This window comes from Anarhichas minor, unplaced genomic scaffold, assembly GCF_050575085.1.
Source record: "Anarhichas minor isolate MPS153535 unplaced genomic scaffold, ASM5057508v1 ptg000074l, whole genome shotgun sequence".
In the NCBI taxonomy this organism is placed as follows: Eukaryota; Metazoa; Chordata; class Actinopteri; order Perciformes; family Anarhichadidae; genus Anarhichas; species Anarhichas minor.
This window is the reverse complement of record NW_027466520.1, coordinates 1,790,260-1,817,800: the sequence shown is the minus strand read 5'-3', so window position 1 is coordinate 1,817,800 and position 27,541 is coordinate 1,790,260. Positions and strand designations below refer to the sequence as shown.

The 27,541-nt window shown below is 43.2% G+C and overlaps 1 protein-coding gene across 1 annotated transcript; it reads right to left on the bottom strand.

The window, feature by feature from the left end:
• Positions 1-20: 20 nt before the first annotated feature.
• On the bottom strand, positions 21-20,899 carry LOC142937405 (cadherin-10-like). The gene is made up of 11 exons (XM_076080307.1): positions 20,690-20,899; positions 13,689-13,983; positions 11,166-11,285; positions 9,802-9,969; positions 8,537-8,718; positions 7,538-7,791; positions 6,478-6,614; positions 6,216-6,337; positions 5,448-5,556; positions 4,292-4,543; positions 21-511 (listed from the first exon to the last, which is right to left on the bottom strand). The coding sequence occupies exons 1-11, from the start codon at positions 20,897-20,899 to the stop codon at positions 21-23; spliced, it is 2,340 nt and encodes a 779-aa protein (XP_075936422.1).
• Positions 20,900-27,541: the final 6,642 nt, after the last annotated feature.

Here is a 27,541-nt window from a genome sequence, read left to right as displayed (position 1 = left end):
AGAGTGTGTCATAGCTCCGCCTAGGTCTCTCTGTCGGGGCTCTTCCCGATGTACATCTCGGCCAGCTTTTTGAACTGCGGTCCCCAGTTGCTGAGGTAGTCGTAGTCATGGTCCCCCTCGGTGGTGGCAGACTCCAGCGAACTGAGGGACTCCGCCAGTGACCCGCTGCCCTCGTAAGCGTACGTGGCCAGAGAGTCGTAGGGGGGCGCCGTCGGATCCGTATCGTTCTCCTGCAGCCGCCCGTGAATGAAGTCTCTGACGTCGGCGTTATCCTTTATAGGTGATGTCCTCCGAAAGGGAAACAGCATTTCGGGAATGATGTCCCGACGCAGCTTGTTAGCATCCATCACCTCTGGGTTGCGCAGCGTGCCGATATCAAAGGCCTGAGTGTCCTCCTCTCCACCCCCTTCATCGTTGTAGCTGACAACGTTGTCTCTGACATCCTCTTTGGAGATGATCAGAGGCTCCTTCTTCCTCTGTCTCCGCAGGGCAGCAAACAGCACCACGATCACTACACAAAAATAGTGGGAAAGACGGAGAGAGAAAGCTCAGCATAAGATGTGTGCCTCCTAACATGTGTCATGCATTAAAGAGCACAGGGGAGCGGGAGCGCAGAGGGGAGACACATTTGCTACCAGTGATGAATCCCCAACACTGCCTCAGGCATTCACCTCCTATTATTAAAGATTCAGTGAAAAAGCTTTTTCTTTCCTTTCCCCCTTGAACGGCACATTCACTGTATAAAATGCACGGCGGTTAGATGATCCTTCTTTGTTATTACTCTCTCTCCAGCACGCAGCCTCGTATCTCATCTCATTCATTCTCTTTCAGCAGTAAAAGACAATCGGAGATTGCAGAGTGAGCATGTTTCCAGAGAGTGGCACTGTGTGGGAGCACATTTAAAATAAACACATAGGAAGCAATCTCTCATTGAGGACAAGCACAAATCCTGCTTCACCTCTACTCCTTCCTTTTACCTTTTATTTGGTCCAGCAGGTACTGTGGGTACTGAAGTTGTCTACTTGCCTCCCACCTGGGTGTTAATTACAACACCTTCAATGTGGGTTGTACGGGGGGTGGAGGTGTCTGTTTATAAGGTTCTTTACGGACATTTGTGACTGACCAGTGCCACCATTTTAGACAGCGCAGAGGCCTGCAATGAGGTGGACCAGCTCGGAAGAGCCGTTCCAACTCAGCGCCTGGCCGTCGGAGTCAAGCGGAGGTGAATGCGGCGGTCTGTCGGGGGGGTTCTTGCTCGAAAAAGCATCAGATAATGAGCAGATGTCATGATATTTTGCTCAAGAGGAGAGAGCGCAGAGTTTAACCTTCGGCGCACTCGATATGTGAGGGACGATCTGCCCGACGCCAGACAGGGAATTTCATATTCGGAGGTAAAAACAGGCAGATGGAAGAAAAGCTGGTCAAATATGTTTGTACCACTTGTTTGGTCAGGGTGCAGATCAAATGGCAAATAAAAAAACAGATTTTGACAGAAGGAAGGTGGATTCTAAATGAACTCACGGACATGGTTAGAGGCTCATATGCAGCACAGTAAACATCCACAAGGACAGTTTCATTGAACAAGAGTATGTAAGGACTTCTACAGTCACAATGTCAAGTCATAAATGCTCCTATCGAGCACTATGCTCGGCCAAGCGAGGTAAAGCTCAATGACAGTTGAAACCCATTACTTATTGATACGCCCTTGACCATGAGCCCTACGCATTTCTGCTTTTTGCTGGGTAAAATGATAGGCACTTCAGCTGCTGTGGCCCGTGTGCTGTTACACACCGCATTAGATCACGAGGAGGGCTGGAGTGGTGCTTTTTTTGCATGTCAGGAATTAACACGCAACCTACCGGGGAAAATGCACCGAACATTCCACAAAGTGGATTTATTTGCTAACGAATGGAGCGTAGAACCACAGCGCTCTTTGCTGATGGAGAACTGCCGTGCATATGTGGCCGCGGCTCAGGAGGTAGAGATGTCGTTCACTCACCGATCAAACCCTACTTTCAATATGGTTTTTTATTTGCGTTGTCATCAAAATTCACACAACCAATCTGTTCAGGATTAAATTGTAAATAGAGCACACATTTGTTCGACTTTCAGGGGGCAGCCCCAGCTTTAAATACAGTGGACCCAGTTTTATTGTAGGTATGACTAAGACCTCTCACTGAGTATCCAATTAGTTTGAGTGTCTCGATGAGTCATTATTCTTTTGGCCACATAGGTTGTGTTGGAAGGCACTGACTTTCTTTCTTTACTATTCACATATTATGTGATTTACTATAAAGTAGACTGACTAATTCCAGTTCATTATTTGGAATACTATACCATAGCCCTGTTTAAGGGCAACAAGTATTAAATGTCACAATAAGGGTTTTAATACATTAAGATTCAGAGCTGGTGCCAGCCAGAGTGGGGACTGCTGGCAGAAATGCATATTTTCAGTAACATTGTATTGATCACAGTGAGTTGGGAAAGCTTTCAATCGATGTCCTGTTTGTAATGATAGAAGCTGTTGGAGCAGACGTATTCACATTTGTTCCTCTCCGTGTGGGCACTCAGCAGCATGCACTTGAGCAAAGCAACTCACTCTGCGCCATGCTATCGACTTTAGCCCCTTGGATTGGCTGCAGCATGGATCATATGAAAGTCCTGCCTGGAGTGCTGATGTCCTGTGTGTCGAGGCCATCACCAAAAATCACCAACATTAAAAAAGATCAAGCTGAATGTGCGCTGCGGTAAGGTCATTGAGATCATTTCTCTGGCTCTTGTCCTACCAATAGCTCATACTGAAAGGACAGCTGGTTCTGAGGACAGTCATGGTGGCAAAGGAGGTCCATGTGGACATTGACGGATATATGCTTCTGTAGTTATTACACGCTACTGGCTTTAATGTGAGCTAATATGGCAGGTAGCTGTCTGCTTGTAGATGAAAGTGACATGTTTGACAAGTGACAACATCTTTGGAGTTGACAGAATTGACTGTTTTCTAAACCCCACCCCCTGAACAGTGATGCTCCAATCATCCTTCCTTTTCATGTCTCAGTGCAATTCACAAAGTATGGATCGCGGCCACTGATAGCACCTTGAATTGTGAATGACTTGCAATCGCTATCTTCCCCATTTCAAGGCCAATTGTACAAGAGACGTTAGTGGTAATACAGCGCAAACACAGACGTGACATCTTAGTGGCTGAATGCAATACGCCCTGTTTTTAATCCATGTTGTAAAGAACAAATGTTGTCTTTGCGCCAAGACAGATAGATAAAGTATGTTTAAATGTGACCGAGAGAAACAGTGTTTGGGATTCAGTACGCAGTGATCAGTGGATCACTGATCACTTAGAAATGTGTTTCAATTGCCACCGACTCTGAGGACGCTAATAACTTGACTGGAGCTGCGTGTGGCTATCAGCGCTGATCTTTGTGATTCGGACTGTTTTTACAATTAGGCTCATTTGCATGATAGGGGACAGTTTTTGCAACAAATGTCTGCATATTAGCTAAATGAAATACATGCAGAGGAGCACAGAGACACTGTTTTCTTGTGAATACAACCCTTTGACACAATAAATCTTAAATCTAACCTCTGTATTGCAAACTGTTATCATCCAAACAGTGTTATGTTGACTGCATTTGAATGCGTAATAGTGTTACACAGTATCATAGAAGGGCTGACTAGCTACCGTACAAGAACAAGGCTGCTCTGTATTTACGCGTCTTCCTCATCGACTGGTGACGATGCCGACTCTTTGGCCTGGGACCATGTGGCTTTAGCCTCAGTCTTCATGAGTCAAGTGACCCTTTAACAGGGTCTCGATTTAAGAAGCTCAAAGCAAATACATAATAATTGGAGATGGCGTTTCCAACTAACTCACGGAGACAAAGTTAATCAGTGGAAGTTGTCATTTTGAATAGCAAAATGGACGGTTGCTGGCAAGAAAATGACACGTCTGCTTTTGTTAACTTCCGTGTGAATGCACATACTACTACAACTACACACTTCAAAATCTGCGCTGTAAATTGCATCTGTGCAATCCCAAAATGCATGGCAACAGTAACTAAGGGGGCAGGATTTAGTAACGTTGGAGAGTCTAAGTATGAAGTTATTTAGTATACAGCAAAGCGTTGTGAGGACAATCTGGAATTTTTTGGTTCTCTGCGATATAAATTAAATTGAGTTTGTTACCAAAAGCAGCAATTTGCAATCCTAACTAAAAAAAGAAAGAAACAACATTGCAAGACAGACGAGAGGGTTGATATCTACATGGGGGGGGACTTACTGAGGAGGATGACGACACAGAGCAGTATGGCCACCAGAGCTCCGGTTGTGAGACCGTCAGAGAAGGGCAGGACCTCCGGGTTGCAGGTCTGCATGTTCCCGCGGCTGTCACAGGCACACACGCGCACGATCAGCGTGCTGGTGCTGCTCTGAATGGGGTAGTCGTTGTCTGAGATCACTACGGGCAGGAGGTACATGCTCATCTCACGCCGGCTGAAGCCTCCCCTCCGCGTCTGGATGTTGGCCGTGTTATCTGTGGGTGAAGCTCGTCAGTGATGAGATGCCTCACTCAGCTAAGCAGACGCAGGTTTGTTTGTAAAATTCCAGAGTGTAATTTCTAGTCTCCAGTTTAGCTCCGCTACAGTCTTTTCATTTCGTCTTGTGAAATACATTCCAGTAGTTGAGGAGCTTTCGTTAATATTTACTGTCATTCAATCCTAAAACTATGACTTGGCATACTGAAGCAGTTATGCTAAATAGAGAGCCAATATACAGATTCAGCATTTGACGTTTTTTTCCAATCAGTTCCTGCAAGCTTGCTGAACAAGCTCTGTATGTCTCTCTCTCTTAGACGGGCTGGGACCATTAGCCTATACCACTTTTTTCATGAACATATTTCTTTTTTGTAGACTAAGAAACTAGCATTTGTCCTTAACAAAATGCAGCATAGAAAAATGCTAAAATCAATCTTTATTTACATATATAAAATGTATTTATGTTTTTTGTATTCTGTTCTAATTTATGATTTTCTGCACCCTATATCGCTCTGTGTGTTGTAACATAACACGTTCTTTGTACACATAGCCGGGCCGGCCGCCTGTTCCTCTTAGTGCACGTTAGTGCACGTGAGCGTGCCCCACGGGCTAGCTCCCAGCTGCCGCTCTCTTCTGCATCGTAGCTGCCACCCTCCAGTTCAAACACCTTTGGCTGTGTCACCACTGCTGCCGTTGTTTGAACTGCTTGCGCTGTTAGCACCGTTAGCTGCTAGCCGCCGGCTCTGCCGTCGCCGTGTCGTGAGCCGTGTGGAGGCAATAGATATTCCACTCTAGCACCTTTAAAGTTACAGTCCTCGCGATTTTCATCATATCAACATCTTTAGACTTATTTTAACATACATCAGTACATTCAGTAAAAATGCCAAAGAATGTGTATCTTACCTTCCCTGTCAACAATAGTGAAGTTTGGATTGGTGGCACTTATGCTGAAGACAAACTTGTGTCCAACGAGGGGTTCGTCCGTGTCAACGGCACTTATTGTCTGAATCAGCTGCGAAGAACAGAGCGAAGTATGAGGAAACACATGGACGCTTGTAATGTGTATCATAAGGAGGAATCCTATCCAAACACTAATCTAAAACACGTGATGCAGAGCAAAGCGTGTCTTATTTTTTCTATTTTTGTTTGCATGCTCACTATTGTGAAAAAAAAGAGTAAGTGGGGCCAATCAGATACATTGTAGACAAATCTGCAATTAGCGAGGAGTGTTTGGATAATTAAAGGATTTGCTGTCTCTCGAAGCACCAGAGCTGTAAACACTCGTGTTGCGTTGTGTGAATGGCTGAGCCCCGACACAGATCCGTCAGTATGCAGCGTGCACATGGAGGCAGCACAGTGGATGCAGACATTTCCTCTGCAAATGTTAAGAAGTGACTGATAGATGATCACTGCCAACTTCTGGTTGGCTCTTTGCCCAATAACACCGAGAGCTGCAATGTCAGCAATGGTTCTCCTAAGACCTCAACCTCACAGTGCACACTGCAAGGATTGAGCCGAACACTTCCTGCTTTCAATATTCATCTTATGAATTAGTTTTTTTCCTGTTGTAACAAACTCTCAAAAAGCCCCTAAAGCAGAGAAGGAACCACACCATGAATTATATGTACCGTTGCACCCCAATTCATATACACGATCATGAGTTTGAATCACCTGTCCTGCTTTGACATTCTCGCAGACGAATGTGTCATAAGACATTGCAAACTCAGGGGCGTTGTCATTGACATCCAGCACCTTGATGAACACAGGCACTCGAGTTGTCTGCCGTGGGTTATCTGAAATAACAAAGAAAGAAAACAATGACATCGGCGTGTTTTTGAAGAATCAAAATATAAAAGCACCAATGTCACCAAGTCAGTAAAGGTCATATATGAGGAACATAAAATACAAAACTAGTTTTAGAAGTTTAAATTACTTATTTCAGTGGCCACCACAGAGATGTTGTGCCATTTGGACATTTCTCTGTCCAGCGCTTTCAGTGTTGTGATGGTGCCATTTACAGAATCGATGTTGAACAGCCTCTCTAGATCTGTATGCCGATCAATGGAGTATCTGAAAGAATAAACACACAGGCGTGCTGTCGTTAATACCAATACATAATGAAACCCCATGCCGAGGGAACGCGTCTCTGTGATATTTGCATACCTGTAATATTGCTCTTAAAATGTAAGATCTGTTCTGCTTGCACGGATCTGTCCTCACAAGGCAAACGCACGAAAGTAGCTCTTTACTTCATAAAAATGTGTTCTGCTCAGTACATCACTTGTCGCCCAAAAGACAATATATTCCACGCTCCCCATTGTCAAGAGATGATACATCTTTCCCCGTGCCTGCTCATTTGTCACAGTCAACTTTCATATTCTGCTGAAATTTGAATTTGCAACACAATACGCCATGTGGCATGGGCCGAGAATGGCACATCCCTTTGTCGGAGACGGGCAGGCGCCAAATGGGTGGAGCTGTGTGAATCGATACAGCAAATTAGGCTCCTTCACTTTGACTTTGTGCCACGGAGGGCTTACATAATTGTGGGAAATAAACAGTGTCTGTATTCACTTCACAGGGCCACCGCCATCTTCCACAGGGAAATAACCAGGAGGGACCCATGAATAATATGCCCCCCCCCTTCCACACTGACAAATGGCTAGGCTGATGGATTAGATATAGCCTAGTGGGCATATTTTCATTTCCCTGCTAAAAACACTGATAAGAGGAGGCGTTGTATTCCTACCATGGGTTTGCTTGTTCACTTATTGATTTTATACTAGAATAATTAAAGCTGGGACAATGAGTTTAAAACAATCACATTACTGCAATACAGCATTGCTCCACTTTGGTTGCTGAGGAAATCTTTGCTTAACAGGTCATTGATTCATTCCCAAGTTTACTAAATAGCGAGAACTAAATTCCCGAGGAGAATTAATTTGTAGGGGAGCAGATTTGGCAGCCTGGTCCCGCTGTGTCGTGGTGCATACTTGACTGGCTTGTTGTCAGCGTCGGGGTCCCTGGCCGACACCACGCCGACGAAGCTGCCAGCAGCCGTGTCCTCGTGCACCTCGATGATGTAAGGGTTCCTGGTGAAGACGGGGGGCTCGTCCACATCCTCCACGGTCACCTTGACCGTGGCGTAGTCTTTGAATTGCAAACCGTGGACGAACCTGGCGTCTAAGTAGGTGTTTTTCACCTCCACTCTGAACTCGTAGTCCCTCTTGCTTTCGTAATCCAGTGCCTGGAGATGAAAGAGCATCAGAAGTCAAGCTGTAGACTTTTCCATGAAATTCCGTCCGCCTCCAGGATTTTTGATAGGCAATTCATTACATTCCATTTGTCCGCCTTTATCGTATTCATCCTTTCAATTCTAAGTTACAAATCCATGTGAAGAATATCTCGGAGATCTCAGGAGGAATCTAAAAAGAGTTCCTAGCAAAAGACTGCTTTATATTATTCATTTCACAGGCTTAGCGTATCTGATTTTACACTGCAGTTCAAAAATAAATTCTGTCTTTCTCACACGAATAAACGTTATCACAGGGCTTTTTGTCATCTGAAACTGTACTATTCTGTCTTTCCATTGAAGTTAAACTTCCATATTGAGTCAATATAAAAGGACAGATCAAATTCAAACATATACTAAAGCATGAAGAGAAACCCCTGAAGGTGAAGTATTTAAACTACTAAAGAAATGATGATTTTAAAGGCATATTTTCTTCACACAGGTGGTGTTACTTGATGCATTTGTTAAAATGTATTTCATTTCAAGGCTTTCTGTGGAACACTTCAACATTTATTGAAGGCCATTCATTGCAGCTGTATGAAAACATGTCACTTGTCAGAAGTGTTTTTGTCTGATTGCACAGCCGTTGTCAATCAAGTCTTGGTCACATGACAGCTGCGTTTGATGCTGGATGCAGACTACAAAGCATGACGCAGTAAAGCTCATAATGGAAGACTCCCAAGCACCAGCAATAGATTACCTTTTTGATTATGATGACTCCCTCCTGCGTGGTCTGGTCAGTGATAATGTTGAATGTGTCATGACCCCCGACGACACTGTACTCCATCTCAGCATTACGCCCAACATCTGGATCATCGGCCTTAATGCGTCCAATGGCACCTCCGATCTCTGTAGACTCCACGGCGGTTACACGGAATGAATCTATGTGACAGTTGGTGAAACAAAGTCATTGGAGACTCGTTTGTGCACGCTCGTCTCATGAGTAGGCTACGTCGGGTTGGGCTGGCTTAGATATTTTCAAAACCAGTTTGATATTAAGCTGAACACCGGACCAGTATACTGGACTTTACCACTAGGTGTCCCCCTTGACTCATCAGCGGCTCCCGAGTGGAACACAATGACTACGCCATGATTTGTATTTTCCCTGCAGTGTTTGCACATAAAAATTGCAACATAAAATTTCGTTAAACGCATTGCCATGATGCGATGCAAGTTGGATTTAGCTCTGTGACGCCATTGGCGCACGATGCTTGGCAACTTTTTAATTTGCCAGAATGTGTCAAATGCCAGTTCAGCTGGTAGGCGTAAAATCAAGCTTGTACACCCAGTCCAGTCAGCAGGACAAAATAATACTTTGAATCTCACAAAGAAATGTGATGCGCGTGCAGAGTAAGTCGCGATGTATCTTGTGCGACCATTATTGAAGGTTATGTGGAACAAAAATTAGTTTAACGACCAAGAAAGTCCAAAGGAGGGGTGGTGGCTGGGTCAAACAAACACATGACCTTCACCAAGGAGACCTCAGTCCTGTCCCACATGGAACCAAAAAATGAAATATTGAATTCCCTGTTAAGTAATGTTTATATTTATATAGTTACATTGTTACGGTAGTTACGTTATAATTTGAACACACACCATGAGCTTTTTTCTAACCTTAACCAAGTGTTTTTTTGCGTAAACCTAAGCAATCGTTCATAACGTTAACAACAATGTGCCTTTTTACAGGCGTGATGCGATACTGATGTGAAAGTATGACATTTTTCTTCGGTTTGGAAATATCGACATTAAAGGCATCCTTTGGTTTACCAAATTTTTTTTTTTTTCTGGCGACTGGTTTGTACAAAAAACTGGACCAGAAGAACAAGAAAACGACCAAACTCTTAACATATTGTTTTGAGGTTTAACCTGTTGGGCCCTAAGCCTATTTTTGACATTTGTTCGAAAATTGCATACCCATATTAAGATATCTTTTGTCATTATTTTGGGTCTAAATTGGACTCTTACGGTTAGCAAAGCGCGGCGGACTGTCGTTCACGTCGGAGAGGGTGATGCTGACTGTCGTGGTGCCGGAGAGCCCGCCCATCTGTCCGGCCATGTCTTTAGCCTGGATCACAACCTGGTAGTTCTCCTTGACTTCTCTGTCCATGCCGGGCAGGGCTGTCTTGATGGTGCCTGGTGGGGAAAGAAGCAATGTTATTCCCACCACTTTTGCCAATTTGATGGAAAACGTCACTTTGGAAAAGTGTATCTTCCGTCTTACTGAAAATGAGATAAGATTAAGATCAATTTCATCCCTGTGCTCAACCATGTCTCCTCGGAAATTGCATCTATATACTTCTAATTTGGTTTGCCAATTACATTTTAAAGGGGAACTGTAATTGCTGCCTGGATTCTGTTCCCTGGCAACACGTTCCCACTGTCAGGTTTATGTTCAGAATCCAAGTCGTAGGAGGTGGTCTGGGTCGATGTGCCTGCAGGGCTCAGAATGTTGAACCTAACCACACGCAGGACTCATGATGTCAAACAACAAAGGCATTTTGGTCAAAGGGGACTTCTGCGGAGCTGCATGTAAATGGAGCCCAGCAGTTTTGGTCCTGTTAAACATCATTGTTCTGTCTGTTGTAGTCATGTTAAATGAGCACATCCAATGTGTATTTAAGACAGTTTGCAGTTGCTGGAGTGGACCTTTGACATCGGCTACCCGTTTCCCTTTGCCAGCGTGTAGGATTTGCTGGCGTTTAGTGGTGAGGTTGCAACAGATCGGATGATCTGAATCAATGAAACAATGTAACCATCAAATAAATAAATCTATCCATAAATCTATCCTATTTCTAAACAAAGCATGACAACACTCGCCTTTAAGATGAAATTGCAAGTTAATGCTTGTAATCACTTGTCATTTAAAAATGTTTCCAAACATTATGAGGGATCTGACACTGCAGTTGACTTCATGTTTAGGTTATGAAATGCTTCCTGATTGGACACTGCCGTAGGTGGCACTGGTGCCACTTGATTTAGTACCCCGCTAGTTTGACGCTAGCTCGTATCTATGGATCGAGGAAGGACATTATGCACACATTCAGAAAAGCATTTCTGTCCATATTTCCATATCCACATTTTACTACAACTATTACAAATACACACTTTTACATAATTTGTCATTTCAGCTGAAATAAATAACCTCATCAATGTGATTTGAAAGGGAATTTACTCTGTGTGTTCAGATCTTGACTTCAACAGGATGCAAATAAGTCCTTATGCTGCTTGTTGAAGTGTCAGAAACACGTATTGAGTATTACAGACATCTGTTTACAGACTTGCATGACGTTAGCAACTGCATCCGGGACATCCTGCTGGGTTTGTCTTACCATTTTCAGAATCCACAGAGAAGTACGGTTGTCCCTGGAGAATGCTGTATACGAGCTTGGCACTGTTCCCGTACGTTTCATCGTCGGCATCATTGGCGGTTACTGTGGCAACAGATGTACCTGCAAAGAGAACATGCAAAGTCAAGTTTAGTGCCGAAGCAGTGACACGTGATCAAGTGACTGACTCTACATGTGTTATATTTACTGTTTGTTCATATGGAGAGGATTAACCCACAAAGACCCTTTGAGCAAAGCAGCTAGTTAAACTGCCTAATCTTTAATTCCATGTTCATTAAATGTAATTAGTTGGCTACAGGAAGGCAGTGACATCTTAGTGGAATCAATCAGGGACATTGGTCATTGCTTTGAGAAGAACAACAAGGTAGATGATGCAGCTGCTGAAACTGTGAATCAAACGTGATAAGCTAATGCGTGCTCTGTTTTGGCACCTGGATGGAAGTGATTTGTTTGATTAAACCCCGTTGTCCTCGTAGATGGATCTATTAAATGTCAGTGAGACTGGAAGTTACATCGTCGAGACATGAAGTGAAGGTACAACGTGGCAGCACCGGAGCCAACGGCTAACCTACGGAGGTTCCATTGAGTTCCATTATGATGTGTTCAACCTCTATTCAGTATATTATTTTCCTTAAAAAACCCGTTATCATCATGTGTTTAAATGTAATCTTGTAAAATGTAGTTTTTCACAAGCAAATTGAATAAATCGAGTTGTTTGAAGGTGTTTTCACAGCAATATAAATGAGCTATTAGAGAGGGAATTATGACCTGTTTACCTTCCTAACACAAGCTCTGAGCAGCTTATAATAAATCATTGAAACTAATAATGCCAAGGTTTTCTCATATCCCAACTGTGAGCTTTGTGATCCATTGCACCATCACATTTTTACATTGAACAAAACCCTTACACATTTGTTGCATGGCGGCTTTAAGCTAAATATTTCCAATCATCAACTCAATTAACAAAACACTATGTTATAAGTAGATCTCAAGTTGGAAAGTACTGTGTGTCTTTGCAGAATCCTGTTCAAAATATAAATACAAAAAGAAAGAGTTGTTGCTCATATTGCATACAAGCATTGCTGCTTTTAGCTGAGCGAGGTCGTATTACTGATGCACTTCTCCCTGACCTCTGTTGTCAGAGTCAGAGGTGTGGCAACATTAGATAAATACTCACAAGCTTCTGCTGAGGACCTGGAATATAATTACTGTGCTCAAGGACGCTGCCTTTCGCATTTCCTGCTGGGATTACACCCAGCACCCGGTGTTAGAAGTGTTATTTGGCAACATGAAACTAGTACCACTCACACTATCACTAAAACTCCAACCACTTGGACCTTACACACAATACACACGAGCCTCCACGACCAAGTGATAGGTGCTTGGATATGTGCCATCTGTGTGCTAAAAGAATAAAAATGATCAGATTAATACATATTTTAGTCGTAGAAAGGGCTCCGTTTCTCTCTGATATCCTGTCATTGAGTCACTTCCCAGTAAAGTCCCGCATAATCCACCCAAGCGTTTCAATAACACCACGCTGCAAATACTGTCCTTGGCATTCAGGAGACCTCTGCCGTGTCCTGTTTGGGTCTCTGACTGTCTCCGTGCATACTAATGAACACTTGAACATCTGTCCCACTTAGTCCCAGCACTGATAGCATGAAAGGGAGCCGCTGGTTCTTCATGGCTGGCTGGCTTTATTAACCAGTTTGTTCAGTCTGAACATATAAGGCAGGTCCAGAGACGAGCAGTGGTGACCCTGACCCACCTTTTGCCCGTATCCATGCAGCTGAGAACTCGCGCTGCGTTATGAATTCCAAACAGGCTGTTGTTGTGTCTCATATAGACAATTGGCTTTTGATATACCATTGATTGCTCCTGTGTATTCATTTTTGGTTGCGTAATTGACGGTTGATTTCATGCCACACACATTATTTTAATAAGCTTTGTTTATGTTCGTGCCTATTGGTTTATTTATATGACTTGAATGGAATGAAGCCGAGCGCAATGAAGCAAATCCTTAATTGGAAATCCAAATCCTCAATCTAAACTTTCAATATTTCTACTGCCTATTAAAAATGGCAAATGGCACTACTTGTTATGAATGGCCAATGAGCCTGGCCAAACAAATAATCACAAAAAGAGTAAATGACTTTGAAGGAGTGAATACAGCGTCACAATAGGCCGGTCCATCTGACGGATGAACAACACTGTTCAGTCTTTTGCTTTTCCTTAATTGCCTTCTAGCATACTATGAATTATATATTCCCATATGCTTTTACATTATTACACCAATTACCATTGAATTTATAGGTTTATACAATTATTATTTTCTCCCTTACTTGTTTAAACCATCAAAAATACAACTATAGCAAAAAGCGGAAAAAGTCCAATACAATATTTGCCTAGAGTCAAGAGTGACTTCTTCAAGTTGCATATATCGTCCAACTAACAGCCCGATCAACAGTTAACGTCTCTAAAATAATATCAACCACAACTTACCAACTTCAGACATTTCGGGGACACTGGCGAAGTAGATTTCCTTCGCAAACTTTGGCTCGTTGTCGTTGATGTCGTGAATTTTGATGTTGAATTCGGTGTCGGGCTCCAGCTCTGCATTGGTTCTCCTGTCCAGCACCTTTGCAACGAGTGTGTACATAGCTTTCTCCTCCCTGTCCAGCCTCTTGGTGGCGTGGATGTCCCCAGACTTCTCATCGATCAGGAACAGGCTGCCGGCCCCGTCTCCGGTCAGAACGTACTTCACAATGCCGTCGCCTCTGTCCATGTTGGAGTGCAGCTGAAAACGCCAGAGACACATTTCTGTAGAGTCAAACTTTTCTTGCTCAATGGAGTTCTAATTACACTCTCTTCTGACAAGATGGCAACATTGCATTGCTGTGTAAAGTTAACATCTACAGAAAAATGGTCATAATAGTTATGCTGCATATTTACAAGCCCTATTCATTGCCTTTGAACACCTCTCCACATAATAACAAGTCATTTCCTTCTTTGTTGCAAACACCAAGTCTATTTGCAATACTATGTGCTGTTTTTCAGTGTGGTCTAAAATGTGAACATGCATACATACAATTCAATTAAATCAAATAAAAAAAATAAAAAAAATGAGAAAATGTGCTTTCCCTGCATATCTCCAAATTAAGCTTTATGCCCTAGTTGCCAATTCGCTCCCTTCCCCTCTTTCATTTTTAATTGAAAACTACTGCAAGCATCAGTTTCAGGTACGTTTTGTCTCCTTCGTCTCCTCACATGCCTTCGTTTGGCCAGTTTAGCTATTTTTTTACATTTTTTATTTTCTTCTTCTAGCGTTCCGGCTGTACCTCGACACCTAAACTACACTAAGTTTGTATTCTGATGCCCCCAAGTTAATTGACTGAACATGCAGTACATAAACAGTACAAGCCACACGACCTCCTTGGGAATGAATACATTGAAGATACTGTTTGGCCTTCTAGATGTATGAAGACTTTGAGATATTCCTGTGATCACTGATGGTGTGAACCCACCGGGGGTCAGATCTGTCTCTGTCTCAGAACAGAACATGGCCTTGGCAGCCACAGCCATTAGTTCAGATCAAATTACTCTTACATTTTTCTTCCAAATTGTGCCTTTTGAAAAATGATGAAAACCTGACCTACAGCAACAACTGCTAAAATTAGTCACCTCTGACCCATCCATCACCTTGAAGCGTCTCCAAGCGTCATGGAGGAGTAATGGCAGCTCACTGTGACAGACACTTGATTCAAGCTCATTACTGTGCTGGATCTGTCAGCAGTTCTATTCAGGGTGCTATCTCATGGGTTCACATTTTAAATGACAAGTAGTTAGGGACACAGAATGTACGTCAGCAACATATTAATATTAATGTCTGCGTGCTGTGAGGGAACTAATTATTTCTTTCCCGCAGTTGGAAGAGTGATGTCAACAGTACAACTTTCAATGGAAAGCTGAGATGTATTGCCAGCTCTCCTCAATAAATAAAGAAATGGGATGCAAATGAAAACGAGATGCTGTCAAGTTCAAATTAACAATGTGCGGAGTATTTGAAAATATTTTCATGCCGGTGAACTCCATTATCCAACGTCTGTTAAAGAGGAATATCACTCAGCTTTCATTTTCACATATATTTGTGTTCTGGCACGGTCTATTCATATGAATCCAGTCCTGAGCTGAACCGAAGGAGAGCCAAGGATTCATCGCGTGTTATGTATTTGAAGGCTGCTACTGCGTTTGACTATGAATGATGCTGCTAATTTTGGTGAGCAGGATGATTTTTTTTGTATTGGAATTGGCTTCATATCTGTGCTATGCACATTTCCCCCCAAAAAAAAAATCTTGAATATTGTTAGTCACCTTTTCTCTACTTTGAAATGCATTGTGTATGTAGTGGCGCTGTAGGAAGCAGAGGAGCATGCTCACTAAGCAATGGTTGAACATACATCATTACTGATACCTTTCAAACACACCTCTCTGCTCCCAGCGTAATAATTAGACCACGACAATTTCACACCGAGTCAGACCACAACAACAATTGCATTTTCTTTCCAAATGGTTTGATCGTATTCTTCAGTAGGTTTCATCTGATTATAACCATATATATCTGGTCCTGGTTGTTAATCCTGTAAAAAGGAACCTGAGCAGCGAAAAACAACAAACCAGGAGCCACCAAAGCAGCCTGCACGTGATGCAGCCGAGCCGTCAAAATGATAATAATGATAATAGCAATTTCACAGTCTTGTGCTATGTATTTTACATATCTCCCCTAGTCTACGTGAGGGGGATGCAAACCTTTACCTCATGCACTTTTGGTAATTAATGGATGTCAACACAACGTCAGCTCCCTAATCATATGGGTAAACGGGTCTTCTTCCCGTGGCCGTATAGATTTCCTACTGAGTGGAACTGCGCTAGTTAATATGAGACAGTATACCCTCTAAACACAACAGTGGGCCTGTACATATAAATCAGCCAGCAACATGGAGGCTCATTATTTGATTACTGCGGGGATGTGCTTTAGAAATGAAAAATGAAAGAAATAGGATGAGCAATTTCTATTTTGTTCTGGCTTCCCCGAGAATACAAGAAAGTCGATATACGATTATTGTGTCGCATTTTGGTCTTGGGTATGAATTTCCTTTACTGCAGCTCAGCAGCTCAGGGGCGAGGATCCCCCAGTGGGAGCGTTTCCCCGGCGCTGGCTGGCCCTCGGCGGGCGTGTCTCCTCCGTGGTGTAGCGACCTGCTCTAGATCGGCTGGGAAAGGACCGGGGTGAAGGTGGCGCTTAACAGCAACCCTCAGTCAGACCTTGCCTAACTCAGAAAGTTCTTCATTTATCTAAATGTCAAAGTGCACTAGATTGATGCAGTATTTCTTTTGAAGTCAGTGAGTGACGTGCAAACGTTAACAAACATTATTTGTCCAAAATAATCCTGATTATGAGTTTTTTTTGCATTACTCAAGCAGCACTATTATATATGTATTCAGTGTAATTACTTGAGATGTTGAAAACCAAGCCAAATAGATTTGTATTGACATACACCAGAAGCGAGTTCAATATGCTGATCTAACGTGTTGTCAATCTCTTACATCTAGAAAACTGGCGTTGATACTGCGTGTGGCACAAAGTGTTTTGCACACAGCCTTAACAGAATGAAATGTTCGCACTACCACACTATATTTGCAAAGATTTAGTGGCTCTCCTTTCAAGGCCGCGCAGCACAAACCCAGCCTTTTCAAGGCCTTACAACAGAAGCACAGAAGAGAGCCTTGATGAGTTAAAGCGCCTTGCACAAACACTGAGGAATTGTCAGTAAAGCGGCAAAATCATTGGCAATTCTGTTCAGGTCTCTGCTAAGCATTGCTCGCTGCTGCAAAGAGGAGATAGCAAAACGGAGTGCAGAATGGATACAGAATTACTCGTCCTCCCTCTTCCCCTCGGTCTCTTAAGACATAGACAAGAAGTCCATAGTACTGAAACACTATAATGTATGTTATGCAGGTTAAAGTTGAAGCTCACGGTATATCTCATGTGATCTGCAGTTTCCATTGCAAGTTCTGCACAATTCATGCAGCAACGTGTCGGACAAGGCCTCGAGGATACTCATTCGGCAAAATATTAACACAACAAAGTGAGCTAACTTGCATATTCTAATTTGGAGCAGCATATTTTCTTTTACAAGGCACAAGACAATACAGTGTTGCAGGAGCTTAATAGGATTTGGTTCACTTCAAACACGCCACTCAGATGCTCCAGAACCCAAAGTTTGCGGTTGTATTGCTCAGCATTGCAAGTGTTCACACTTCACAGGCCTGCTTAAGAAGTAGGGCACCGCAGCTGCACACAGTGAGTGCTCGCACTCATTAATGGCCCCCGCGGAAGATTTGACGCCCTAGCGCTCGATCCGTGCATAGCCGCTGCACGGCACATTTACAGTCATGAGGTATGCTACGCTCTCTGACGATACCAGCTGAGTAAGTGCTCAAAACCTTACTTTAACGAATGCAGTTATTCTTTTTTTTTTTCTTCTTATCATTCTGTGAGGTACCCGTCAGCACCGCTCGGCATGTAAGCTTCAAAGCAGCATGTCTTTTTGAGCACCTTGATAAGCAAAGTGAGCTGCATTTATTATCCGCCGGCGTCACAGTGGCGCACCGCTTCCCTTTTCCGGCTACAAAGCGAGCCATACTAGAGCGCTGTCTTTACATCAGACTAGATTGTTGTAATCGAGAAATCAACCTCAAGTGACAGTTGCTGTGTGTGTGTGTGGGGGGGGGTTGATTGGAGAGGTTTGATTGAATGTGAAATAAACAAGATCTCCCACAGTGCACTGCAAAGGCCATTACATCATCTTTAGCAGGACGGCCATCGAGGCTCTGATGGCTCTGTGCTGGACGTGAACGTGTTTTATGCATGTGGTCTTTGTTCTCTGTCTCCCTCACTTTACCTCTCATTTGTTTCTCTGCCGTCGTCATTATCCAGCCATAGTTCCGTGTATCTATTGCTGCATCTATTACAGTTGCAGCTAATAAAAAAAATAACACTTTTTCTTTGTTTTTCCAACAGCAAGCCACATGCACTGAATTTACAATGATATAAAAACGGAAGGCAGGCGGCGTATCTTTATATTCCTGAAGCTGGAACAAGATGGAGTTTGGCCTTTTCGCTTGAAAAATGACCCAAACTATTAATCAATTGTCAACATAGGAGATTAGTTTTCCGTGGATGGATTTATCGATGAGTTGACTAATCGTCCAACTCCAATATCTATCCATCGACTTGTTTTCTCTCCGTCCATTCATCTTCTTGCTTGTTGTTTTTTTTAGGGCTGCAACTAACGATTATTTTCTTTCTTGATTAATTTAATAAATAGTGAAAAGCAGTTCCTCAGAGCCCATGATAATGAAACGATGAACAGATAATCTTACTGTTTTCTTTGCACTTCTTCTCATTTTCTCTCCACCAGATAACTTTTTGTCTCTATCCATCCATCTCTCCCTGAACTTTTCTTTCTCTGTGTAACCGTCTCTCTGCCGCCGTCGCAGTCTGTCTCTGTATCGAGGACTCCAACGTTAAACTGATTGAATTAGTGATACGGATCGCCGCAGATTCTTCTGTAAAGCCGAACGGCAGTGGGTCTGCCCTGTATTCTTCTCTGGGTAATTTATTACAGCCTCATGTTCCTCTGACAGTTTAATGGTGAGTGATATTGGACACAGGAAGAGCAGGGAGCTGGTGGATGTGATTGCTGTCATGCCACAGAAGTTTGGTGCCAGAGAGCATCAAAGACTCGAGAAGAAAGCCACATTGCAGCAGTCACTGACATATCAATGGATGGCCCCATTTATAGTTAGCGATTGCTTTGCTGCTTCGTCACATCACGCAACGAGGTGAATTTCATTGGCCTCGCTGATTGATATGTTTTCTCCCTCCTCCTTTTCTACATATTCCATTAAAATGTGCTGTTCCTTTCTCTTCACCACATCAGGATGATGGTTTCTGCAGAAGAAGTTGTCATACCCCCCCTACTCAACCTTGCACAAGACACTTGTTTACTCCGGAGAATGAGGTGTGTGATGAAAGCTAGCTTCCTCTGAGAAAATTGGCTGTCGACAGTCACCTCATTTCCCTCCCTGGAGTTATAACGGTAGCGTTCCCCATCACACCTGTCTTTATAGCGCTAGCATGGGTGAGCTGACAAGAAGCTCTCTGATCTGGGTGGGTGTGGAGGGGGAGCATTGTCCCGGAACTCTTCTTCTTCTTCTGTGGGTTTTTAGGAGAAAAATGTCCTGCAAGAGCTGCAGTTTTATAATTTGGTCTCAAAGCACTCTACGGTTGTCGGATACTGGCTTTAGTCCTGTGCACGCTTTGAGTTGGATTTGTATGGCCATGAACTGATATTGATTATCACATTTCAACCTTAACTTGTCGGTGTTTCTTAAATCACCATAGAATTACAGTCTTTGTCAAACTTATACTGGGTGCATTTATTTTAATTATTCGTTCACTTTGTTTATTGTTTGGCCTGTAAAACACGATGATAGTCTTGAACTCTTGAGGGTCCGTAGAGTGTCAGAGTTTAGTCTCAATAACTGAGCAATGGGCGTTTCCCTCTCCTCACGGCTCGACAGTGATTGTGAGGTAATTGACAAACCAATTATTGGGCTCTCTTTGAACAATAACTACGAAAAAATACGGGCAGCAAAACGTAGAAAATGGTCACCCCAAAAATTCAAAAATGTTTGATATTTGTTGGATTAGTGATATTTAAATGTTGCCGTTAGTCAGAACTGGAACCAGCCAATGCTGCATGCACACAGGCATCTTTGGCAACTAATATGGCAACCATATTTTCAGCCTAATTACCAGCCTGGCAACCACTTTTGAAAGTTATTGTTGAGCCCTGCCATTTATTCCATTTGAGTTTATTTTAACCGTGATGCCCGTACACCTCCTCCTGGCGTCATTTTGAAATAAAGAAAAGTGTTTACGTCTTTTATATCCAGGGTGTTGAATAGCGCTTGCCAGCAGGACGTTTCAGCTCAATTGGCTCATGACTCATGTACCCTTGGTGTTATTGACTGATCTGAGCGGTGATTATGATGCTTGTCGGACTGAAAACAACTTAATATGTAACCTTAAAGACGCCACATTTTGTTGTTTTAGACTACCAATGAGATATTCTTTTTACATTAATGGCATCTGCAAAACAAGAAATGAATGGCATTTTGATTTAAGATATATTAGTATGTTTTTCACTGAGCAGACAACGTGATGAAGAAAAGTAGTGCACAAAAGGACTGTTGGAGACCGGAGTGAAAGAGGGAATTGCATGTTTGCTCGCTGTGTATCTGAGAGCTCCAGTTAACTGCCGGTAACAGCCAGCTTTCTGGCAGCCCATTCATCTTCAGCCAATTACATCAAACACTCCTTCAACAAGCTAAACCTTCTATAATTAGTCTGCACACAATGCGTTTGGCCACGTTACCTTGCCGACATATTGATGGTCATTTCCTGCATATTCCTCCAGCAGAAAGAATTGATTCCACATCCATCCACGTTTGGACCGCTGAAGAATCCTCCCGTCACTCTCTGGCATCCCAAACAGATTCCCAATATTCCCAGGCGTGAAAGGCAGAGCAGTGCTGGGCCACAGGATAGAGAGCATCAGGAGGAGCACGACCTGATTGGTTATCATGGTATCCATTCAAGCTGGGAAATGTCCTGGACGACGTCTGAATTATGGCAATGAACTTCTGATAGGATGAACACTGGAAGGCAGTGTCAACAGTACAGACATTGTATTCCTCTCTTTGATGTCCTTTAGATCCCTGTGAAAAGAGAACATCTTTAGTGAAGAAGCACTTTTGTATCACCTTTACAACCAGAAGAGCCACTGAGGCAGCATGCAGACCACAATAGGGCAACACTTCTGCACACAACACGTGTGTATGCCGTGTCTCTTTCTATGTGTGCTTCACCGTGGCAGCAGCTAATTATGCAATCAGCAAATGTGCATTGTGAGAGTGTCTGAGAGCTAAAAGTCCCAATTCAGTGATTGGATTCGTCTTGGATCAGAAATGGAAAAAATGAAAAATACAGCTTCATGAACAACATTTTAAAACATATACATATATCCATCAAGGTAAAATAATCATATATGCAAAACTAATGCAGTAGGAGTCATTAGACACACTTCTAAGGAAGTGATTAATGACTAAAATACATTTAAAAAAAACATTGCAATGTAATTGTATCAATGAAAGCCTGCGATCACCACATTGCATTTGTCAAATTCGGTGTATTCACTGCAGCTCCAGCTCCCTGGCATGTCTCCTTGCTCCCTTGTGTTTGAGTAGTGAAAGAGTGAGCAGCACAACACTAATTATAAGTCGCATTACCGATGATTCGCAAACAGTGCTTCACAGCCGGTGAGTGTATTTGAACAGCAGAATGCTTCTGACGAGAGTACAAGGCGCCACTGTAAAACACTCGACTGGAGCTCAGTTTTTATTTTTATGTCCCGCTTCACACTCATTCAGCTACAGAGCTACAGATCGACCTCCGCTGCTGTGTGGAGAGATGGATTGCCTTTCTATATTTATTAATTTCATTTTTCTTTTTTTCAGCCCCTGACCCATTTTCCTCCAAGGTTTCACCTCCACTTTGTCCATGCATACATTACTGATAGTTACTTCCATATTATCCTATTACTCCCAATACACAATTGGAAATACGGGTTCCAAAAGGGTTCTTCCTGAAGGGCTACGGTTCTGCTCTTAACTATTTTCTTCTCAAGATCGATATTTGATTAAAGAGATTTTTAAAGATTTTTTGTAAGACTAAGGGTTCTCGTCAAAGAAGGAAGTACGAGTTCTTCAAGGACTGTTGAAAGAGTTAAAAGACGTTCACAGCCAGACCCACAAACTGTTATATAGAACTGTTATATATGATTAAACTTACACCTTTATTTCTAAGAGTGTATGTTGTGATGTACTCTAAAAAGAGAACTGTACATTCATGTGACTCATTACCAGAATGAACACCTGGTATCTGATGCTGTGATAAGGTGTTATGTGTTTTTGGTAGTCTTCTTCTGATACTTCACTTAGGTTGTGTCCCCCCCCCCCCCCCCCCCCCCCCCCCCCCCCCACCAGCACTCCTCCTGATAGGTAACGTGGGTGTGCATGCATAATTCATGGTCTTTTGGAAGTTAATCCTAATAAATCCTGCCTCTCGTTCTAAAAAGGGCCCGTTTAGTAGGGTCACCGCACGAGGGCTGCAGCTCCAGAGTCGTCCTGACAGGCGTCCGCCGTGTCCCTCAGAGGCGCATGCTGCTTTAGCAATTCCTCCGCTGCTGCTCAGAGCTCTTAAATAACAAACCGCATTGTCAGTGGAAGTCTTCACAAGGACAAGGCCTGCTACTGTCGATGAAGAAATCAGTGCTATGGTCCCATTGGAGGAAGTGAAGTGCATATGAATGAATGCGTTTCTTTACAAAATCAAATAAGTGAGCTAATGAGATCTCAACCGAAAATGTTGCTCATTTAGCTCGAGCTTAGTCACGCAGACAGTTTCCCTCAGTCGAAGCTGTTTAATCAGCAATGATTTCCAAGAGTTCAGAATACTTTTTGACTGAGTCGATTAAAGTTTTTAATCTGAGCGTTGCCATTAGGACTATAGACAAAGTAAAGCGTGCAGAAATGTGTTATATGTCTCGGTCCCAGCGACAGCAGCAGGGTTGAACTGACCAAACCTTCCCATAATCAACATACAATTTACAATAAACGTATTAAACAAGATAACGTAAATATGAATTACAACGCTCTGACGCCGGAGCAGACATTTGAATGTCTTAACATTTTACTGCTTCAGTATTAGAAGAGATGAAATATAGATTGTGTTGATACGTGCTACATTTCTTATGTTATTTTCCCCGTGCATGTCTATAATGTGGCACGAGTGTGACAAGTGCGTTCCCGAAAATCAGGAAACGCCGCCTTGCAATTAATCTAGTCTGATGCTTGTGATTGCATTTTCTAATTATCATTCCAGCCTGTCCTTGAGTTTTAATAGCATTCTGGATATTAATCTTTGATGTGGTGTGCCTATTAAGCATTAGGGCCAGTGTGTCTTTTCAGAATCCTTCCGAACACTCCATTAAAGGATGAGCGAGCATGCTGAATCAATGCCAGATCCTATAGACCCGAGCTGAATTATCTCAACTCATTCAGCCCATTAAATGGTGGAGGTTTATTAAAAAAGTTGTTTATGATTAGATTAAGTAGCAGACAGCTTATATGGCCTGGCATTAACACCAGAGATGTGAAGGGACCAAATGGTTAAATATGCTTTTAAAGTGTTGTCGAGGGCTGTTATTCTTAATCTTGGCTTAGACATATTCTGGCAGGAGCTCCGCTCTGCTCCATTTTTTTTGTAATCCACAAAATTATACATTCTTGTTTTGCTGAATACGAATATCTTTGATCAGATATAAACTAGCTGTTCATCAGGATATTCTTCCTAGAAAAGCACAGCCGTGCATATTAGTCTGTTCAAAATTTGAATGCACACGCATCCCCAAATTTCACACGCAAGCTCTCCCGCCAACATTAAACCGAGCAGTGCAACGAAGCACTTTTATGGCTTCTCTGACTTTAGTGGGGCAGTGATTATGTGCAGCAGAAGTCTGGTTGGAAAAAAAATTTTTTTTTCAAGAGGTCTCGCATACTAAATCTATAATCCTCTATACACAGGAGAATACAAACACCTAAACTGACCATCTGTGCGTCATGTTGGTGCAGCCTTTGGCTCAGACAGTGTTTATAACATACCACTCTGTTTGCATGGGTTCACCCCAACATTGCACTTTAACCCAGAAGCAAGTCAGTGGACTTAAGTCATAATAAGTCATATTTTGACAGCCATTTTTTTTATAACTTTCCTTCTGGTTTACGACACATAATCATAGAAGCAACACACACATTAATACACAGATGCAGCGCTGCATTAAGCATCGACCATCTTGAACACAAATATCAATCACATTCCAAACCCCATTCTGATCATAGTCGTGTCATTCAGGGGAGGAATTCAACAGGTGCCTATATTGTATGAGAACCATAAATAAACGCAGAGGAAGAGACAAAGATGGAGAGAGGGCAAAGGAGGGTTTGCAAGGTCATAAAACCGGTGCCATGATTAGTGTGGATCATCAGGACCGGCACCGTCCGTCCAGTAACTGACTTACGGCCGCTGAATGCAGCATGTTTTTGCAGCAGCGAACACTAAGCGTACATGTGAGTCGGGAAACTAGTGTTTTGTGATTGTCAGTTTGAGTAGCTCCAGTGATTGCTTTCTGGTATTGACGGAGCAGCGCAGACGAGAGTATAAATCTGGCATGAGGGGCGTTGATGTACCGAGACGCAGCAGCCGTTCAAACCTCCACTTGGTGGAGCCCTAGACCTTCCCAAGCCTGCCTCCGCCGGCTGCAGTCTTTGGCAAACCTCAGCGAGCTTTACTCATGTTTTGAAATCCTCTAAGCAATTTTGTGATACAGTGCACACTTCCTTGCTGAAAAGCTACTTTAAAAAGGGAGGGAGGGCCTTCTGTTGACAGTGACATTTTAACACGAAATCCACTCGATTATTTACAAAAAACGCATCGCTTGCATTGGGAGGACTTTAGTCGTGTGTATGCATTAACAAGGTAATAATAACCAATTAACCTAAACATCTGTCTCACTAGATATCCAACAACTATATAAAGGAAAGTCTTTCCCAGTTCAGCATAGCCAAACCACAAAACATACACACTGACAGAAGATACCCTTAGAATATAAAGATGCTGCAATCTAATTAAAAATGACTCAAATGTCCGTATTAATTCCATTATTATTCAATCCCCATCCTTGTGCACTATTTCCCTCAAGAATATGCACAGCTGTTTTTTTGTTTTGTTTTAATAAATATTCATGTTTAATCCTTTAAAACCAGCTGTGTGAATGCTCACGAGAGCCTCTGTGCTTGTGTGGGAGGATGGATTCCCACCACTGAAAGGTCACTCCATATCTGACAATAATTCAGGGAGCGCGTTCGTGGCTAATTTGCACTAAACAGTAATGGTGTTACACGGATGACCCGGTGCACACTACTACACCCTAATACATCACTTTGGTGGTTGTAATGCTGGCGGCACACCCGAGGACTACTGTCGGCGGTTTAGAAGGAGCCAAGAAGAGTTAAGGGGTGGACTAAGTTTGCGCCGCGGAGGATATGCACATGTACATACTCGGCAGCACCGCCGGCTGCTCTCGCCGCGCTCTGCTCCAGCACCGCGATAAACACCTCCATGCGTTTTTAGAGATAGGAATGGTACAGCGCCTCTCCATCAAATCTGCCCAGAGCACATCACAAGCATGATTCGCCCTCAGTGCATCTCAGCAGACAGGCGAATACATCGACACACACACGCACACACACACACACACACACACACACACACACACAGAGCTTGGCATCGACACTTGAACAGGTGCACACACAGGAGCAGATGCAGTCACACACACACACACAGACGTACATACATTCATATATATTGCGTACGTGCACAAGTACATGCATCTACATATGTTAATACGATCCACTGATGGACAGTATGGAGTCCGGAAACCACTTAGTTAAGTGAAGCACTTTGAATTGGGTGACAAAGTTAATGCTGATTTTTAGAAAGCACAGAATGACCACAAGCAATATACTGCTCATCCTAAAGTTACATAATGCAGTTGTATTCACTGTGTGACAGGTGTCATGATCTATCATTGAATTAAAAGGGAATGAACACATGCTAAAAAATACTTACTTGTACTCATTTTTACGTTTTTAATGAGCTCAAAGTTGAAATTTCCCAAAAATCGGACTATTGACAATCTACAGTGGTACTACCGCATACAGGTTTTTTTTTTATGTTCATTTTCAAGACATATCTCAAGATCAGAGTATTGAACAGCAAATCCAATCATTCCCCGGTTCACTCGATTTAGCCGTTATCAACCTCTTTGAAGTTGCAACACTTATTTTCGTCAGATGTCAACACTGCTGGCTTTGTCACAGCGCAAAAACAATATGCATATATATATACCCGCAGATCATCCTCTGGAGTCCTGAGGCAGACAAAATATAAATACGTCCCTAAACAATAATCAGGAAAAAAAGCCCTTACCTTTAGATTCACACAGCTTAGCATCCATCCGTGTCACTGAGTGCACTGTACTGTGTTCCCTACTCCTTAGCAGTGCTTAGCGGTGGAGAATCTGACTCCTCACGGCAGTGCTTACATTCCAAGACTGACAACAGCACAGCTGGTGCGAATGTGTATGGCAGTGTGTGTGTGCAAGAGAGAGAGAGAGAGAGAGAGAGAGAGAGAGAGAGAGAGAGAGAGAGAGAGAGAGAGAGAGAGAGGAGAGAGGGAGGGAGGGAGAGAGAGAGAGGGAGAGAGAGTCTCCCGCCTGCTTTCCTCCCTCACTCTCTCTATGCTTGTCTCATTCTCTCTGCCCTCCCTCGCTCCATTTCTCCTCCCCACTCTCTGGCTTCTCTTCCTTTCCTCCTCTCCACTTTCTTTCTATCATCTCCTCTCTCTCTCTCTCTCTCTCTCTCTCTCTCTCTCTCTCTCTCTCTCTCTCTCTCTCTCTCTCTCTCTCTCTCTGTGACTCTCCCTCCCCCTCCCCTCCCCTCTCTCCACCCCCTCCTCTCTCTTTCTCTAGCAGTGCATCACTTCTGGCGGTGGATGTCACCGAGGCTGAAGCTGAGGCGACTCTGCCCCTGATTGGCTGCCATTCACAAGTTAGCGATAAAGAAAAGGGAGAGAGAGAGAAAACGGGAAGAAAGGGGGATGGGGGGGGCATCAGTTGACTATGGGATGAAGAAACAGGGGAGGTTAGAGACTGAAGAAGAGGCTGGACGCCAGGAAGGCACAGAGTGTTTTTTTTCCTACTGTGAATGCATCCAGAAAGCCCTCCACATGAGAGGCTGCGCCGAAAGCGACCGCTATGACGGATCGACCGTGTGATGTTTGATGTCTAAAGTAATCTGCTCCATCTAATCGTCTTTCAATGACAGTGGGATGAAGGAGGAAAAGGCCATAACTTGTAAATCAGCCACACGGCGTGGGCTGTGGGAGGTGAGGGGGCTGGGGGGGGGGGCAGCTTTTTTTAATTTTTTTGCTGCTCAGTTCATCTTCATCTTCGCGTATCGTCCCGCTGACTTGGCCGGCAGTATGTGGCAGGTGCACCCGCAGTCCAGGCACTCTGTCATCGCCTCTCATTACGTGCTCCATGACGGAT